Genomic DNA, 20,388 nt, shown 5'->3' on the forward strand with positions numbered 1-20,388 from the left:
TCGAGACTGAGGAAAGACTTTACCGCCGCTGCCGCCGCTCCCCTCCCGTCCGGTTTTAAAAGGATCATTTAGTGTAATAACAACCAGTTTTCTCGCGGTTTCACCGGACCTGAACGGCTGTGGATTCAGTCGTTACTTCCTTCTCTCAGCGGCGTTCAGACTGTTCGTTACCCCGCGGCTGGCGGCTAGCATCGGTTACCGCTGCTAAACATGGTGGCCTGTAGGCAAGAAGAAACGAGCCCAGTTTGTGGATTTTAGAGGGTGTTTTAAAGCCGCTCGGACGGTTCCTCCAGGGGAACACCGCTGCTCTGGACTCATTACTGCCCTCCTTTTTCAGTTTAATTTGCCTGTTTATGGACTTCGACGGGAGACTGCCTCTCTGTTTACGTTGAAACACCAGCAGCAGGCAGCACCGTCCGTGTCTTGCGGACCGTGGATAATTGTAGTTTTACTTCAAAAGTTGTCACCAGGCCGCCACAAAGTTTTCCACCCGTTGGGGAAAAGTTGTGAAACGTGCGCTCACGCGTGGGAAAACACGTCAAATAGCAACACGGTTGTGTTTTATGACCGCTGGGTTTGTGTGACGGTTGTCCTGACGCTCACACAGCGATGAATTGGTGCACAAGTGCAGCTAACTGGAACAGTTTTATCCTCTGAGATAGTTTCTTTCAGCAGCCCCCCCTTTGAGGTTTGATTCACTGTTAATCTGTGGATTATTATGGATTATTATTATGGCCTAATCCACACCGCGCCAGACCGGGAATTTTTGGAATAACTGCCGATGCTGTTCCTGATGAAGGTGATGATGATGACAGAGAGAAGCGATGGTTTCCCTTCGTTATGATTTTGAGTAGAGAGGAGTTAATTACATGGAGACTCGCCTGACATGCCAAGGAAGGAGTTGCCACTACCTGAGGGTTGGGAGGAAGCCAGAGACTTTGATGGCAAAGTCTATTACATTGACCACATTAACCAATGCACCAGCTGGATCGACCCCAGAGACAGGTAGGAGAGTGTGTGTGTGTGAGAGTGTGTGTGTGTGGGGCAGAGATGCTGTGGCACTCATGAAGAAGATGGGTGACCTTTGACCTCATGCAGAATTAAAAATGATAAAAATGTGACTGGAGAGGTCACATTTCTGACATTGGTAGACAATAACTATGCGAGTTGTTCTGTAATTAGCAAGAATATTGATCTCAGATTGCACATAACACATCACAAATTAGCAATGCAGTGCTGCTGCCTGTAATACATGAATTTCCCCCATCTGGGGATTAATAACGTCTATCTTATCTGATCATAAATGTAAAAACACAGGTCCCTGGTTCATCGTAACACACACAGATATTACCATTCACTTTATACATCATAATTTCTACAAAGAGTAAGTTTGTCTGCTGTTATATGTATAACTTCATTGAAAACATATTCTACTCAAAAATAACAATCAAATACTTTTCTCTTGTGAGTACATGTACACTGAGTGTAGATTATTACTACCAGAGATGGAGAGTCTGTTTTGCTGTCAGGGAACTGTTGCACCTGTGGTTAGTCCCTCATTGCAATTAGCAGCAGGCCTGTGGATTCCAATTAGCAGAGACAACATGAGACAGGAGGAATCAAACCCTGCCTACTGTCTAAAATACCCAAAGGAGGCAGAATCCTCCTCCAGATCTCTAAAAGGCGGTGATTGGACCTTACTCTACATAATACCTGAAAATAATACAAGTGCTGCTACCAGCAGGCAGATGTTGCCATTCTCCATCTCCATCGGTGTCACCTTAAAGGATAACTTTCGTTTTTTACAACCTGGACCTTGTTTCTAGCATTAAATACGACCATTTACTCACCCAGACAACTTTGGTGGCATTTGGAGTCTTTTTGAAGAAATTAGCCCCAGAGGAGCGGCCCGTATATCCGTATAATGCGAGTACTCGGGGCATCCATGCGCAGCCTCTATATAACGCATAATCTGCGGCGAAACTCGTTCATCTTCCAATATTTTGTTATGATATTCTGGTGCTGATCCCCTCTGAGCCCGTGGTGGCATGTTATCTACATCCGGCGTCTCTAGACAACTACCTCTGTTGGGATGATGTCATTACCGAACGCTGCGCGCAGCCAGCAGCCAGCCACAACACGGCTGACTCTGCGGCGGTCGGCTACGAATACGCAATAATGAACCATAGCTCTGCCAAACTACAGCTAAACAAGCCGACCGCCGGCTCAGAGGGGAATAGCACCAGCATATCATAACAAAATATTGGAATATGAACAAGTTTCGCCGCAGTTTTGCGTTATATAGAGGCTGCGCATGGATGCCCTGAGTACTCGCATTATACGGATGTACGCGCCGCTCCTCTGGGGCTAATTTCTTCAAAACAACTCCAGATGCCACCAAAGTTGTCTGGGTGAGTAAATGGTCGTATTTAATGCTACAAATAAGGTCCAGGTTGTAAAAAACGAAAGTTATCCTTTAACTGAGGAAACTCCTTTTCCTGCAAATTCAAATCTTCTTATACAGTCTCAGAGCAGAACCTTGCATCATGGCCCAGATGTGCGACAGTTACTCATTCTGTACAAAATCCTAAAATATTCAGTTGAAGGTCATTTGTCACAACACCTGAGTGGCTGGAGCCAGTGACTGGAGAGATTAGCAGATAACCACAATAGTTGCTGAAAGGCCAAAATCACAAGTTTGTGTCTGCAAAACATACAACATCCTCTATCCTCAGACCGTTGGTTCAGATAAGGAAAAACCCCAAACACCACAAGTGACACAGCAGTGATGACAGGTGAAGACACTGAATCATACCTGTTTCTCGCCACAGACCCACGTTCAGCTCAGTTATCCCAACACACAAACCAGCTCGACTGTCACGAAACCTGATGAGTCGTGTACCTGTGCTGAGCTGTTTATGCAAGATTTACAAAGGGGACACAAGCTGGACGCAATCTGTAGAGAATTTCACAAAAATATTTACACATCTTCTAAAAAGTTTTGCATATATTGTGCAGTTTTTTAATGACATCTCTCTAATTTCTTTAAAACTTTTTTGTTCATGTCATTCAGATTATAGTGGTTGACCGATGTCTGACATTTTCTGTGGTCAAGTGAATAATGCATTAATATTAGATAAATGCTCACTGGCACCAACCACAAAGAGATGCTGCTGGGTTTTCCTTTTCCTGGGTTTTAACATTATTGTTTCTTTATTTATTTCTGTATGTTTACAAGTCTTCACTCGTTCTCACTTTTTATGAAAGTTTATTTTTTTTTGCCTGTGGACACTTATTTAGTTAATGATTTTGTAATATTAGAATAAATGCATTGCAGATCTACTTAAGCAATGGAAACAATGCAAAAATGTTAATTTAAGTTCAGCAATTGCGCCTCATTTGCTATTTTTAAACCATTGTAATGTATGAGATGCAAAAACAACAGCAACAACATGACATGTGCATCATATATCAGCCAGTGGCCTCCCTGCCCGTTCAATATGGATGCCATTGAAAAACTCGTGCCGTTCGACCACTAGTTATCTATCTGTCTAAGCTTTTTTCTGTGCTGTTGTAATATGTATCAGCCCCGAGGATCTCTGAAGTCTGATCTTCAGAAAAGTCTTGTTTGCATCACACTTTCATCTACAGACTATAGCCCTTGTTCTAGTAATAGTCATATTTCTTCTGAGGACTCTGAATTTCAGCCTCTCTTTTATCTGTATTCACACCGGTGTGTATGAGAACAAGTGCTGGTGGAGAAAAGAAAAAAAAATCAATTTTAAAGACAAAATTTCAAATATCTGATGGTTCCAACCTCTCAAATGTGAGAATTTGCTGCCTGACTTCATAGTGAGTTGAATATCTTCGGGTTTTTGACCTTTGGTCAGACAGAACAAGACATTTAAAGGCGTCAATCAATACTAAGAGACTGAAACGTAAATACTGAGGCTCCTAACGCTGACAGGGAGTACATGCAGTCAACTGGTTAATCACTCGACCCTTTCCCACCAGGCAACCCACAAAACATGCAGCAGCGACCCCTAGCTCGAGGTGGGTTGCTTACATGGATCACTGGACAGGCGACAACATTTTTACATGGACACCGGGGTGGAGACTTAATATCTATAGTTAGAACTGCAACTAGCAATGCTTCTTATTGAATGATCTGCAGATTATTTCTGTTTTGTCTATAAAATGTCAGAAAACAGCAGAAAATGCGTGTTATAATTTGCCACAGCTGGAGGTGACGTCCACAGATGTATGGTTTTATGTTCTGTTTGCTATCATGGATCGAATCCCCACATTTGACAAGCTGAAACCAGCAAATGTTTGAAATACAGAGGGGACATTTACAGAGGATACAGTGTTGTTTTAGGTATAATTTAGAAGAATGTGAGACCAGTAGGCTAGAAACGGCTTTAGCGGGAGGGATGCACAGCAGAATGATGATAAGAAGAAATCTGAATGAGAACTTGACTCGCCCACAGAAATGACGTCAGTTTTCAGACCTACAGCCTCCTCTTATGCGAATTAGAAATTCAACCTTGAAGCTGGGAGTCTGTCTCACTGCGTTGACATCCTTTAGTGTTAGCTGAATGCATTGAGAATATCTTGTGGATGATAAATAAGGTGTTCCTCCTCACAGTGTGCTCTGTTCGTAAGTGGTGTCTCATTAGCCCTGAAAGTAGCGACAGGGAATGAACAGAGGGCAGGACTCACTCCTGTTCAAACCATTAGAGAGAGAACACGTTCACAGGAACAACTCTCAACAGTGAAGAAATCCCAGATTATACATTCGCATAGAAAAATGGTAATGAAGTTGAGTTATTTACAGTGTGGGTGTGTTCTGTATGTGCAAGATTTTAGTTATTTTATATACTTAATGAGTTTCTTTGCTCTGAAAAATAATACAGTACATACGAAATTAAGCTGGCAAACAGAAATTGACATGATAAAGTGTCATACCAACACCCCTCCTAATTGACTATAAATCATGTTTAAATCACTGTAGCACACCATCAGTTACCGTGCATCCATCTATGTATATTTATGCGCATTTTGAAATATCACATTTGAAAAGGTTGATAGAAACAAAATTCTCTTGAGGTGGTTTTCACCTTTTTCGAAAAAGATTTAATGTGCTTAACTGGAGATGGAAACACCTTTTCCAAAGAAGTTGTGCTGAAGCAAACATTTACCTCACATGACAGACCAGCTGTTTCCACTCCGAGAGAAAAAGAAGAAGCTGTTTCCGCTGTTGGCATCTTCCCAGACATTCCCATAACATGCAGGAAAAAACAAAAAAAAGACACACTTTTCTCTCCTAGATGTTCAAGGCGACTGAATTGGAGGTTGGCAAACAAATTTTTTTTCCCCGGCTTGCAACGTCTACTTCTGCTGTGTTTATTATAGCTGTGTGTAACGTAGCCTATACCGCCACCTTCTGACAAAACTACTCTTTGGGTAGCCAAATTTATTATCTCCAAACCAGTTGATGGAAATAGGCCTAATTCACATTTTTTGTCTTTTTTTTGTGACATTTCAAAAGTTTGCAGATTGGTTTCCTGCCTTCCAGTCAGCCATTGGTTTCCACTCATTTTACTGTAGTGTGGTATGACAATAACTTTACAGACACCTCAAACTTGAAATGTGTAATCCGTCATTATGAATATCTTATTGCTTTTATTTTTTGGTCAGTTTTACATTATCATTAACATGTTAGCCACGACCATTTTCTTGTTCGTGCACTTAAGGATGCTTCATTTCTGAGCTGTGTTGTCAATGACAAGGAAACTTAACCAGGAAACAAACAGGAAGCAGCAAACCTTAATGCTGGGAAACCTATTTTGGAACACGGCAACATTGCTATGCAAATGGCCAAAAATGAAAACGACTAAGTGTTCAATGTGATGCTCACTTGCAGCATCTCAAACAAGTTTCAAGTCTAAGCAAAATTTTTCCGCCAGATTTTTAAATTGAAGCCAGTGTTTGCTCGCAAAGTTGAATGTCATGAAATGAATGGAAGACAATTGCCATTTGAAAGTCAAACACCATAGAAAAAATGGATGGAAGCCTGGAGTGTTGAAAACAGGCTTCCAGAGAAATAAATGAAAGCCAATGGCTCCTTTGAAAATTTAACCTGATAGTGAAGATGAATGGAAGCCAATGGTTGTAAATCATACACAGTTAGGAGCCAGTGTGTCTAAGAATGCAGAACCATTGTTACATTCATTTCCAGCTTTATTTTCATTTTCTACTTTTTTCATCCCTTCTCTCTGCTTTTAGGCAATATGGAGGTCGATAAAACAATCTCACAACAACGTCCTTTTTATAGATTCTAAAAAGTCCCAGGGTAATAGATTGGACTCCGTATTGCGTAAAAGACATTTTTTCAGTTAGTAAGAATTGGTTGCAATAGATTTTGCACTACGTTGATTAATTAGAAAATCGTGGTTGGTATGCATCATTTTTTCATTTCAGTTTAAAATGAAAAAATCCAGTTATTTGTTGGACTGAATAAATGATGGATTGAGGTTAAGATTTCCCCATAAATGTTGAAAATATATTTAAAAACATGGTGCTTCATTTGGGTTGTTATAGAAGACGACTCCATGTTGGTTCTGCACCAGAAAAATGAGTTTGCTATAAAAACATTCCTGAACGAGAGTTATTTCCTTCTTTGCTGTGTTTCTCCCAGGGAACATCCTGCTCATTTACATTCCTGTAAGTAGAAATCAGGTCTGGAGGTGTGAGTTACCTTTTTCCCCCCTCTCTCTTATAGGAATCCATCAGTGTAATAGGCTTAGAGTGCCAAGCATGCAGCGCTACATGACACAGTCCCGCTTGTACAAAAACACAGTGTGGAGGGGGGGAAGCAGATTTTCATGGGGGCTCGTTTTTCATCTTTACCAGTTACTTAAGACCCCTCGGACTTCGACACCAAATCCCTTTAATAGCTTATGTCTGGAATTCCGGAGGCTTAAGGTTGTTTTTTCTTTTCTGTGTGACGGTTTGGTGTGAGAGAACAAATTCTTTTCTCATCGCATTAGTTTGACTTTGTCTCTGTGTTTCACACATTTTATGGATGTAGCTGATGGTGTTGAACAAAGTGCACATCAATAGTACAAGCAAACAACCAACCTATGGACCACAGCCATTATCCTCCAACAGTATTCCTCTGGCCTTAGCTGTGTTGTCACGTAATGTCTCCTCAGGGCTGTTAACTCTAGTTTTACAGAAAAGTTACTAGTTTTCATATAATGTCCCATTAAAAGTGATCTGCCAAATTTTTTACTGACTCTACTATGAGTTTTATTTTTTCAAATAACAAATTTGGCACCACATTGATTGAATTAGCTTTGGGATTTAGTTTTTGGGGGTTAAGCTTGGGTAAAATTATTTCTGCAAACGTTAAAGACTTTTTTTTTCTTTTGATTGTTTGAATTAATGTTATGATTTTTTTTTAATTAACAAGTTAATTGTCTAGTCTAAAAATGTGAGAGATATTTAAGACATACTTTAAAAATTGTGAATCTACCCTTTCGATGATTATGTGATTATAAAACTTGCTATTGATGAATTTCTTCACTCATACGCTGGTGTTGCAGGTAAGATGCCTGAAATCTTTCGTTGCATTTGGCTTTTTTCAGGAGGTGCTGCACATTAATGGCCAGGATTTACAGGATTGTGTCACTGCGTTACAATTATTTGTCAGTTGAACGTGCAGAAAATGTTTTGTGTCATGATCCATAGTCTACATAATGGCTCCTGTCTGAAGTGGTAGAGCCTTGATTTTGCTGATCTGATGTTTAGTCATGCTGTTGTGCTGCTGCGATGAATGTCTCATTGTTATCCGGCCTCTGATATGATCAGATAATCACTCACCTGTGCTGTCTGTTAACGGTTCAGGGCTATGTGTTTTGGAAAGCAGCTGTTGGTTTATATTATTATATATTCAGGTCATGTAAGCCCCCAGTCATCATGCCATAAATCATCATTAGTGCTAAGCAGAGGACTGTTTTATTGGATTTCAGCATGAGTATGTGACAGGCTAACAAAGTGAAGTTAATAGACGCAGTTGTCACTGTTGTTGCATGTAAAAGGCGACAGGTGGAATGTAGACTTTCTCCTTTTAGTGAAACTCCTCCAGTTGGTCTACATCGTCACGTAGGGGCAGCAAGAAAGAAGAGACACCTTCCCAAACAAAGTCCTTAAAAAACACACACACACATTCCTGAAACACACGATGTGAAGGACCGAGCAGCGCGCGGACTCGCACACCAAAGGCCTGATTCATCTGAAATCCCTTTCACTGCTTGCCAAGGTGCACGGGGTCAAAGTGCAGCCTGAGGCCCCGCAAACTGTTAACTAGGATGTGAACAGGGGCTGGTTTGCACACCGCTGCAGTGCATTTTTTTTCACGACATAACCAACATGTTATAGCTTATTTATTACTGGCACAACAACAACATTAACATAGACCTGAAAGTGACTTCCCCAAACTAACACAGTGTATAAACTGTTGAAACATGGAGTCAGACAGCACACATTTATTCTTGTGTGTCTCTTTTCCACTCTTTCATGTTCTTAGTCACGTGATCACACTAATTTAAACTACAGCGACACATAAACGACATTTGAGGTGCAGTTTATTTAAAATTTTCTGAATTTGAGACACCGGTGTCTGCACCATGCGCTGCCAAAAACATCTTGGGTGGCTTGGAAGTTTTTTTGTATGAATTGAAAATCTGCTCTGGACATTGACCGGACTAATGAAAATATTCCGATCTCCAAAATTCAATGTCCAGACGTGTTAAGAATGAAATGGATGACAAGTAATTTGTCAAATAAAAATGCAAAATATTTTGTGGTTCCAGCTTCTCTACGGATTTGTAGCTTTTTTTGTCTTATGCATTATAATAAACTAACTTTTTTTTAAAAGGAGCATGATCCTGGGGACTGTGGGAGCTCACACTGGTCCCTATTTTCTGAAATTCTAGAAGAAAATTTTAGAGAAAAGAGCCATCAAATAATAATTGATAGAGATTGATCAATAATGGAGGTGATCATTAGTTGCAGCTCCAATTTTGACCTGTCACTCAGTCATAGATATGAACATTTCTGTGGTTTTCTGTTTTTTGATTTTACCAAAGATACACTTCATTGTTTGTGCAGGAAAGAGGAGGCAGATTGTTGAACTACTTCCTGCTATCGAACAGAAAAACGTTTGTTTGATGACACATAGGACCAGCTATTATCAACAGGAGTAAGAAACCAAAGAACAAAATAGGCCCAGAAATATAATTAATACTTTCTAACTTATTTTTCCACTAAAAGTTGTTAGTTCTCAGCAGTTTTATCAAAGTTTTTCCTCTCAGTTTTGTGTTCCCTTCCTGCTTGCATGTCAGGTGATTGATGGCTATTGACAGCCGCTGTTTGCTCTACATTACAATGTTACAATGTCAGCAGACCTTTTCTGCCTTTTCATTTATTTTTTTAAATATTTACATAATGTTATTGCCCGCAGAAATGTTGCATGAGTGCAGTAAGTGAAATAAGCTTTGATTCCTGCATCACAAGGGCTGCAAGTAACCAGCTGTGAGGAGGCTCAGAGCTGTTATTCTCTGATGATATTTGGGAGGAGAGAGAAGCAAACAGAAACTTAGGACCAGTCAGCTTTGAGTTCCTTTTTTTTGTGTGTTTCTTTGTATCTCATCCTGTCTGAGACCTTCAGAGGAAGAGTCACAGATATCTGATGTTCTCTATTTGACTATCTATTGTAGTGTATGTACACCTCCACTGGACTTACACCAGACTGTAGTGCTGGTTTCATGTGAAATTCTCAATTAAAGGCATGTTTTCTTTCATTTTCAACTCTTATTTTCCTCCCCCCATCCTGTCCATCCATGCTTTTAATTAACAGGACTTTCTGTTTGTGAGATGTGCATTTAAAGCTGGCCATCGGCTCTTAAAATGTACTCGGCATGTTAATGTTTCTGCAGACCTGCATCATGACTAAAATGACAAAAAAATTAAGAGGAACAAAATAATGAGAATAAAATCTCAACTGCCTATGTAGCTAAAGTGCAATATCATCTACCCACCCTTGCAGTGACGCATTGAATGCATGTCGTCAGGTTAAAGGAATGTTATCTGCAAGATAACACAGCGTCACTGGTATGAGCAGGGTAATGTGCAGAAAGATTGAGGCAGATGTTTTTTTTTTCTCAGAAAGCAGCGTCATTTTATTTGGTTATTAGTTAAGCATAAAGGATTCTACTGTGTTTGTGTGTGTGTGTGTGCGTGTGTGTGTGCGTGCGTGTGTGTTTTCCTGTTGGACCTTGAGCTATGAAATGTAGTTGGAAGCCTCGTAACTCCACTTGAGGAATTTATACACTGCTCTGAATGAGCATTTCTCTGCGTCGTCGCCTGACTCACCGCTCAGATATGCAGCACGCCTCCCTGTGTGTTTGCACTCTGCCGCACGCTTTGTCAGTTTGCATTAGAGCACCGAGGCCAGGCCTGAATGTTTACCTTGGTATGTGAAACCTGGGGGTGTGTGTGTGTGTACTCAACTGATATCGGGTTTTAAAAGCAGATGTTTAATGGACCAGCGCTGATACCCTGCAAATTAATTTCTGACCGCTTTGATGGCAAAAACAGCACAAGAATTCAGTGTTTTCCTCCCAGAGTTTAAGATAAGCTTCTTAAAAAACATGCAGACCATCATGTGACACTCTCCACTGAAACCCATACTTATTAATTGTTAGGGTTAGCAGTTTAGAAGGCAGAGTTACCCACTCTGGACGGGGGTGGGAGAACAAATTTCAACATTACGTCCGTTTAAAGTCAGTAATTATGGCTAAAAGAATAACTATTACAGAGAAAATAAAACTTAAGTTCAGGTGTTTATATTTTTATTAACCCTGTGTGTGTGTGTGTGTGTGTGTGTGTGTCAGAGAATGACATATAAACTAATATGAGCGATGTTGGACAGCTTGAACTGGACAACAAGCCCTCCCAGATATTTTGATGTTGCATTTATACCGTTCTGTTTTACCAACCAGAGCATGCGGTTAGAAAAATCCACTGAGGAAAAACAGTCCCTGTCTGTTGCTGATGGCTCTGTTAAATTAGTCTCAACACAGCGCGTAGACTCACCAGCAGCGTAAACAAAATGTCAAGTTAAGTGAATTTATTTAAATAGGCCAAAATCACAAATGATCCTCAAAGGCCTTTTGCGTGGATGCCCATGGTATGTGCCACCAGTAGCTGATGTGTCATATGCTGCAATTAAAAAAAGAAGGATTGAAATGTGCCAGAATGTTGAGCTTAGAAGATTGGTTGTCATAAAACAAGTAGTTTGTTTAGATCAAATGTGGATGTTACTGTGACTCAGGAGGTAGAGCAGGTCTTGTGCTAATCGCAGGGTCGATCCAGGCAAGGTCAACACCCTGCATGCAGAATGTGTGGTTGAATGAGAAGCACAATGCAGAGTGCTATGGTGTAAAAGTATGTCGTTGCAGTGTATAGGTCTGGTTTGTAAGAACGTGACTGGAAGTGGAATTTGGTGGTTGGTTGTTGAAGCTTGTTTGGCGACAGAAACTCATCCCTGCGGTATAAAAATGCATCTCTGCTATTCACAGGATAGTAAAAATGATGAAACATTGCTAAATGAGGAATCAGCTGGAAGAAACCTGAAATCTGGGCTCTGAGTTTCGCATCTCATGTGGCTATTTTACAAGTCAAGAAATTGTCAGTAGTTGTATTTTGTGCACACACACACACACACACACACACCAGCACAGGTTAATAATCAATTCACAGTTTGTCATTTATCAAGCAGCTCTGGTTCTGGTCTCTCTGTTGTGAGGATTTGCTGCTGTTCGTTGTTTTACAGGCCAAATATCTTTGTGTTTTGGGTTGACAAAACAAATAATTAGAAGATTTTCTAAACCCAATGACTAAGCATGTGCCAGAACAAACAGTATCTCAGGCTTACTGTTGCGGTATTATCAAGGTATTTTTGTCAGTTATTATCATGTTGGCAGTTTTTGCTCATATTACAACATCAGCCATCGCAGGCCGTTTGAGCACTAAAGCAGTGAAGCATGTGAGGAGCACTACAAGTGGCTGAATGAACCACTTGAATGACTGACAGTGAAATGGAGGCTGGGCTGCCTCTGCCAGCTGGTCCTTCGCTCCGAGGGAAACTGTGACGGTGAGCGACGAGTTTAGGTCAGCGACTCCCCTCGGCCCGGCGATTAGAGGATAGGATTTAGTGGGTGAGAGGAGAGAGGAATCAAATAATGGGATGTGGATACCCAGCCAGCCAACCAGCCGGCTTTTTCTGGGATCAGCGGTTGGCAGAAGCCTCCCTGTCTTCCCGAGCTAAATTTAGAGCGGAGCTGAGGGGGTCTTCTCCGGGCCCCTTTCATTATTCATCAGCTGAAAAAGGACCCAGTTCAGTTTCTCCCTTCAGCAGTGAGCTCTGTGTTTGTGTTTATCGGCAGTCATGAAACACAAAAGTCTCGCTCTTTACTCTGCTGCTCGATGTCTCTCATGATCAAATCAATGAAAGGTTGTTTTTCTAACAGTTTGTTTGTTTGTTCATCCTGTGTGATATTTCAGATACTGCTGATGGGGGATCTGGACAATCCTTGAGGGAACGATGTGTCTGATTGCTTCTTTGACATGTATAAAATTACTAGTTTGTTGATTCTTACTGATGGCCAGTAAGACGAGGCTTTATTTCAAATTTAAGAAACCAGTGTCAGTATGATGTTTGAGTTTCATCATCCATATCAAAACAATACTTTTCACTGTCAGGGTTTGAGTCAGAGTGCTGCTGCCACAATAACAACCCTTAAAACATAAAATGGCCCATCACAGCAACCTCCCTGCACCTAACTGTCCCCTATATAATCAAATGCAGGAGCAGTGATGTCAGCAATGCTGTTGTATTAGCGTAACGTTAGCAGCTAAAGTGCAGACTGGAAGCTGTCAGCAGGTTGATATAGATGATATCTGATATCTTCAGCTTTAATTACAAGATGTGACTTATCAGCAGTTTGTCATTATTGCTATAAGTAGGAAACTACACCGCAGTCAACACTAAACATAATTCACCCTTTGAATATAATAATTAGAATAATAGCATGTAGCTGAAAGTGAACTATAGTAAATTGGTTTGGTTTTGCTTAAAGCAAAAGACTGTTTGCAGTCAGTGGCACAGGCTTGGTAAAACAGACAGATGCATTTCAACCGATATGATTTTCTAATTACTAATAATTCTCATTTGTTTTTCAGTGACCCTGTGAAAAGTACTAATGTGTCCATCCATATTTGATATTTTCTTTCAATAATGCAAAGCTACAGTTAAAGTTAATGTTAATTACCAAAACATGACTTTAGGCAGGTTTTTAGGTCAATTATGAAGTGTCAGGAATGTTGTACTGCACACATTCCCTTCATGACATGGTGATATCCACTGCAGTGATTACAAAACAAAGGTATGATCAACAGTACAGGTAGAACTGAATTTTTTTTGTCAGATTCAAGCACTCAGTAACGTCAAAGCGATATATAGAAGTGGTGAAATGAAGCATCGTGGCTGCAGTGAAGTCGTGTATGGCTGCTGTAAGGCTGAGGGTTGCCCCAGAAACCTCCAGGCGATGCGTCAGTGCTGCTTGTGGAATGCCACGGGCCGGCTTCCTCCTATTGTGGCCAGCTAGAAGGACCCCCCCCCCCCCCCCTTTGTCCTTTTTTCCCCTCAGAGGTGAATAGAGGACTCAGTGAAACACCAGACTACCCACCCCCTCCACTCACACTCACTCCACCTCCTCCTCCTGAAACTGCTTTCAGACAATCACAGTGAGCCGGGATAACAAACCATGCGGGTCTGACACTGTTTGGCTTTGTTATAGAAGGCTGATCACAGCCTTCTATAATAACTAGCATCATTTTAGCTTTACTACAGAACATCTCTTTCATCTCCACTTGGATCCAGATGAGCTTCCACAAAGTAGTGGCTAATCTACCTGGGGTCCACACAAAAACAACAATAAAAAAAATCACAACATCAGTAAGACCAGAAATCAATGAAAGCAATATGAAACTAGTATAAAGATCAGAAAAGTGAAATGACAAATTAAACAATTGAACTAATTGTTTTAGCTCTAGAACAGTTTCAGAAAAGGTATCATGTATAATATCAGTGTGAACGGTCACTAATCAGTTTGATTGAACCATAGATCTGTTCAAGGTTTGAAAGAAAGTTTCGTAAAAGGTGTGAAAGTGGCGACACATACCTGTCAGAGCTGAACTTCAACTGTGAATTTAGTTTGTGCTGCTGAACCACAGAAATGCAGTGGTTAATACTTGGTATGTTTCCTTCATCATGAGTTAAAGATTTAATTGATCATCCAAATTGCTCCTGATTGGCTGTTATTTGAGAGCTGCAGAGCAGCAACAGTCAGAGATAAGCTTGTGACAGCAGCCAGGTATGAAGTGTAAAAAGCTGGTTTAGCATGTTCAATCATTATCACTTGTCACACTTTACACATTACATGCTTGATACTACATAATAGCTGTCAAACACATGGAGGGACGTCACAAATACCTGCACCAGTTTGGGCACATTTTAATCTATTTGTTGGAAAGACTATAGAATAACGTTATTTCTTTTATGCAGAAACTCAAACAGACTCAAGTTATTTTGATCCTTGATTAGGCTGATGTTGTTTATACTGAATAATAATTGTAGCTGTGTTAAAAACTGACCCTTGAACGCTGTGCTTATGTTTTATTGTACATGTGCATCCATGCTCACCTGCGTTCTCGATAAATATTATATACGTACACGTACCTGGGACCTGTTGTGATCATGGCTGGGATGATATTTCTGTGTCTTAGACTGACGAGGTCTGTGACGTGTATTGATCACAGTGGAGACGATTCTGTTTCTGAACCTGTTTTCTCTTTTCTGTTTTCTTCAGGCAGACGAAGCCTCTGACGTTTGCTGACTGCATCGGGGATGAGCTGCCGGTCGGCTGGGAGGAGGCGTACGACCCCGTCGTCGGAGCGTACTATGTCGACCACAACACCAGTGAGTTTACTGTCTGATATTTTTACTCTCCAATTTTACCCCCATCACTCCTGCTCCTTGTCCCTGGTCAACTCTCCAATGTTTCCCTTTTCCCTTTTTTCTACACTTGACTGTTTTACTAATGTATGTTTACGACTGTGAAGACTTAAAAGCTTTACAATATTGAATCTTGTGAAAAAAAACAGAATGAAATTATAAAGAATTGATTCTACTCAAGTCCACTGGTTGCACTTGTACTTGTAATCATTGCTTAAATTGAATTTGGATTCAGCGGTTCTAATAATCAGTTTTTTATCAGTCTTCAACAGTTACACCCCAAATTAAAACTTATTCATTGTTCAAGTTAACCAGAATAAATAAAATGAATGTGATAAGTCTGATAACTCATAGCCCTCATCTCAGATTGAACCAACTGGAATTTGGCCACAGAAATCTTTTGATTTAGACAATGTAAATATTGCAAACCTGATCATCACAATGTGTGTAAATGTGCAAACTATTTGCTTAAATCCTGCCAGATCCAAATCTTGCTCATTTTCTTCCTCTTCACCTTCTTTCTCTGCAGAGAGCACCCAGCTGGAGGACCCACGGGCCCAGTGGCAGCGGGAGCAGGAGTCCATGCTGCGGGACTACCTGGCCGTGGCTCGCGATGCGCTTAGCGCCCAGAAGGAGATCTACCAGGTGAAGGAGCAGAGGCTCCGCCTGGCGCAGCAGGAGTACCGGCAGCTCAATGACGCGTGGAGGGACAAGTCGACGTCGCAGACCAGCTGTGAGTACTGCTCATGATGCATGGCTGAGAAAATACTGTTCACAACAGAGCAAAAAGGCCCCCCAAAATCAAAGCTCATTGCTTTGTTAACTACGAAAGGTGAAAAGCTTTAATTATCGGGATGACTTGATTAAAAATGAGACCAAAGAGCGTAGCCCTCACAGCGGGTCACCTCCGGTTCAAACAGCTTCGCACTTTCATTAGAAAAGCACAAGCTTCAATCACACATTTGACTTCTTCATTACACCTGTAATCACTCAATTAATGATGATAGAAGTGAAAAAAGTGATACATACGGATGGATTTTAAGAAAACTAAAGAAAACAATAATGAAAACAAAAATGAATGAGACAAGAAAAAACAAAGAGAAATATTAGGAGGAAAGAAATGTGGCGGGGAAAACAAAAAATAACTCAAATGAAACACATTTAAGTCAGCATGAGGAGAGGAAAGAATTAGGGTGTTAGATGATTTCAAGTTTGATGAAATTTGAGAAGCAATTTTATGCCTTTTACCGAGTGGAAAGTGCCTGATGGTGCTGCTGACCTTTGAGGGAACAGAGACAAAGAAAGATGAAGATGCATCCTCAGATAGCAGTTTATTTAGATGGAGCGTTGATTCTAGTTTTGAAAAACATGCAGAAGAAGGTAAAAAAAAAGTCCTTGACATCAGAGAGGCTGTTTCTTACTTGTCATGTTCTGCTGTTTCTTTTAAATCTTGACAGAAAAACAAGTTGACATTTATCTTCAGATTTCTTCAGTTTAACAGATTGACTTCAGATTATAGTCCCGTCCCTCTCGGCGGTCTCTTGTGTCTGCTCTCCCTGGCGTAACACAAAAACCAAGGGAGTGAAGGATATAAAGGCCGTTCTTTAACATCGCTCTCTTCTCTTCTTATCTGACCTTTCCTGCAGTGAACTCCAGATCGTCCTCGTCCAGCAAGTACGACCCAGACATCCTGAAAGCAGAAATAGCCACAGCCAAAAGTCGGGTAAGTGTTTTTTTCACATGACGTGTTATCACGCTTGCATCATTTACGTCTGGGTGATGCCTGACTGACTAAACCGACAAGTTTAGTAGGGCAGCAGTACTACTAAAACATTATTTTCATTACTGAATCATGTAAGTTTTGTCCTTGTCCATTCACCAACAGTGAATTGTTTAGTCAATAAAATATCAGGGAACAGGTCCCAGATCACACGTCAAATTGCTTGTTTGTTTTTTTTTTGTTTTTTTGACCAACTGTCCAAAACCCAGAGATGCACATTTTACCAAAACATTGAACAGAAAAAAATCTTCATGTCCGAGAAGCTGGGACCAAATCATGTTTGACGTTTTTCTGTTTTTCTTTGGTAAATGACGATTAAATAGGTAATCATTAATCAAACTTGTTACTGATTTTTATCCTCCCAATTATCGCAGCACTATTTCATATAAAGCTTTTAGTCCTCTTACTGTCATTGTCATGGCTATTATGTCTACAGCTGAAATAATTAGTTGATTAGTCAGTTACTTAAGCCTCTTTTAAGCAAAACGCCATTAATTGTCTGGTTCCAGCTTCTCAAATGTAAATATGATTTGATTTTCTTAATCCTCAATGATAGTAAACTGACTGTCTTTGGGTTTTGGATTTTTGGACGCTATAATACTATTTTCTAGCATTTTAGAGACCAAAGCGATTAATAAGGAACATAATTAGCAGATTAATTGTTAATGAAAACAATGGTCAGTTTCGGCCCTTATAGTCTTCTTCTGTGTTGCTGTCGTTCATCTTGAAGAGAACAAAAGGCACATGTTGTGTTGAAATGATATCGACGGTGAACAGGTGGATAGTTTGGATTTCATGAGCAGGACTGACTGAAATGTGAACAAACAGGATACCACCCCATACATTCACTCCTCCTGGCTGTGGATCAAATATGTAGTGGAGTCACCTGCACCCAACACCGGGCAGCACGCCGCCCAGTGTCACCGGTTTAATTGGTTGAAACACACATGATCTAATACTAAACTCATTCTCACCACATGCAACTGTGGTAATTTCACACTGGCTGCTGTTTTAATTGCATTTTTTCCTCAATACTACAACCCGTTTCTAGAGTTTTCACCTGAAAACATCAGTCTGGTGATGTTCTTTTGCTCTTATTGTCAACAGATCTCACGAAAAGACCAAAGCCAACACTGACTCTATCTCCCAACAAGTATTGTGTGCATATCAAAGTCTGATAAATCTTCTTCCTCTGTGCCATAGAGCTCCATTGTTGTCCGAAAACGATTAAAAACACATCAGTGAGCCACACTGTTGCACCGGGTGAAATGTTTGCCATTACTATGAACACACACAGTCCAGTTTATTTTGACTCAGTCACACAGACACTGTCCTGCTGCCCCAAATACTCACAAGAGCACCAGAATGGATTCATCCTCTGCTGGAAATCGTCTCCAACAAAAACACTGTTTACTCCTGACTGTGCTAAAACTAAATTATTTAACCTGTTTTAGAACATGAAACATATATTTGTGACCCATTTTAAAAAATTACAACTTTACATCAGTGAGAAAGTATTGAAAGACGGATGAAAAACACATTGTTGGTTTTGAACTTTTCATGGCTAACCCTTTTTCGCAATAACAAAAATACAAAACCAGCCTTTATCATTAAAATGTTTTTCTCATCTCTGTATCTCAGGTGAACAAGCTGAAACGGGACCTAGCCTGTATGAAGCAGGAGCTGCTGTATAAAGAACAAGGCTTTGAGACCCTTAAAGAGTAAGTGTTGCCTCCAGACGTCCTCAGACTGATTCACTTTCTTTGTCCTGGGGGTGTTTGTGGTTCACGTGTGCTCTCGTATTCACTCCTGGAAGCTTTCCAGTCTGTCCTCCTCCACCTTGAATCTTCGCTGAAGGACACGTTGACAGGTATATTTGTTGACAGCCGATGCTGGGATTTGATCCTCACGCTTTATGCTACCACCAGCCCTCCTAATTTAATTTGACGAGCAAAGCAAGACAGTCGGAATCTGACTTGAATAGCAAGTGTATGTGTGACCTTCCCTCAGTCTTTACAGCTTCTGCCTGCGGAACACCTTTGACTCACTGTTACCCTGAAACCCTGCAGATGTATATCACATGGTTGCAACCACTCAGCCACCAAACCGCTCCTAGTTTTATATTTCTTCACAGAAATTAGCTTTTTAAAGGATAACTTTCGTTTTTGACAACCTGGACCTTATTTTTAGCATTAATGTCATTTCCGAAGCAGCCAGCCACAACACGGCTAACTCTGCGGCGGTCGGCTAGTTTAGCTGTAGTTTGGCACAGCTATGGTTGGTTATTGCGTATTCGTAGCCGACCGCCGCAGAGATAGCCGTGTTGTGGCTGGCTGCTTGCAGCGCGCGCTGTTCGGAAATGACATCATCCACGTCAGAGGTAGTTGCCTAGAGACGCCGGATGTTGATAACATGCCACCACGGGCTCAGAGGGGAATAGCACCAGAATATCATAACAAAATATTGGAAGATGAACGAGTTTCGCCGCAGATTATGCGTTATATAGAGGCTGCGCATGGATGCCCTGAGTACTCGCATTATACGGAAATACGCGCCGCTCCTCTGGGGCTAATTTCTTCAAAACGACTCCAAATGCCACCAAAGTTGTCTGGGTGAGTAAATGGTCGTATTTAATGCTAGAAATAAGGTCCAAGTTGTAAAAAACTTATTAAAGTTATCCCTTAATGGTCTGTGCTCATAAAGTCACAACTAGGACTGCAAATAATTATTGTTTAAATTGTCAGTCTGTTCATTTTTTTTTTACGATTGGATTGTTCAGTCTAGAAAGGTAGAAAGCAGAGACTGGATGTTTTTTGCTCAACAAAATACTTAAATGGTTACTACAAATTCTTTAGCGCACCTTGTCCTCTCAGAGAACGTGTGCACACTCAAAGCTCATCTTTCTGTTTTGGCCATCCGTCCAGACCAGGCCACTGTTTTTAGAGCTGGAAAAGGGTCTCGAGTGGGTCATTAGAAATCATGAGCATCGTGTTTGAACGTGGACAGGGAAAACAGGCTTTTGACCAAACAGCTTACCAACTGTCGTACGTTTTTCCATCTCTGTCCTGCCCACTTCAAACCAGCGAGGTAAAGAAGGAACAAACCTCTCATGTTCAAACTTTGACCCCATCGCTCACAGTCAGGAGCTGATTGTGAAAATAGGCTTACAAGGCCTTTAAGGTGAAAACTTTCTGCCTCGCTCTAAATTTAAATGTCAGTGTAGCCACAGCCGATGTCACTAACCAGTATTGTCAGACATCTGTAGCATCTTTAAGCTATGATCAAATCAGTGTTTTATGCTCCTTTGGTTGCCTGACAGCACAAACAAAATTGTCAATGAGAACAACTTCACTGTGAGTATGGTTCTATTAAAACACTGATGATCATAGCGTTTAACCAGCTGAGACTCAGCAGAGGAACCAGACCTTCTGTCCCACTGCGCAGCACATGTTGACTCTATTCA

General features: G+C 40.8%; 1 protein-coding gene across 1 annotated transcript in view; it reads left to right on the plus strand.

Annotated features, from left to right (window-relative positions):
• wwc1 (WW and C2 domain containing 1) overlaps positions 1–20,388 on the plus strand; it is a 53,699-nt gene continuing 33,311 nt past the window's right edge. The window contains exons 1-5 of the mRNA XM_041952024.1: positions 1–1,005; positions 15,000–15,109; positions 15,675–15,878; positions 16,792–16,868; positions 18,567–18,646. Coding sequence (XP_041807958.1) covers positions 887–1,005; positions 15,000–15,109; positions 15,675–15,878; positions 16,792–16,868; positions 18,567–18,646 — 590 coding nt within the window. The 5' untranslated portion in view covers positions 1–886. The remainder of the gene's footprint in view (positions 1,006–14,999; positions 15,110–15,674; positions 15,879–16,791; positions 16,869–18,566; positions 18,647–20,388) is intronic.

The sequence above is a fragment of the Chelmon rostratus genome, chromosome 14, assembly GCF_017976325.1.
Source record: "Chelmon rostratus isolate fCheRos1 chromosome 14, fCheRos1.pri, whole genome shotgun sequence".
NCBI classification, from domain to species: Eukaryota; Metazoa; Chordata; class Actinopteri; order Chaetodontiformes; family Chaetodontidae; genus Chelmon; species Chelmon rostratus.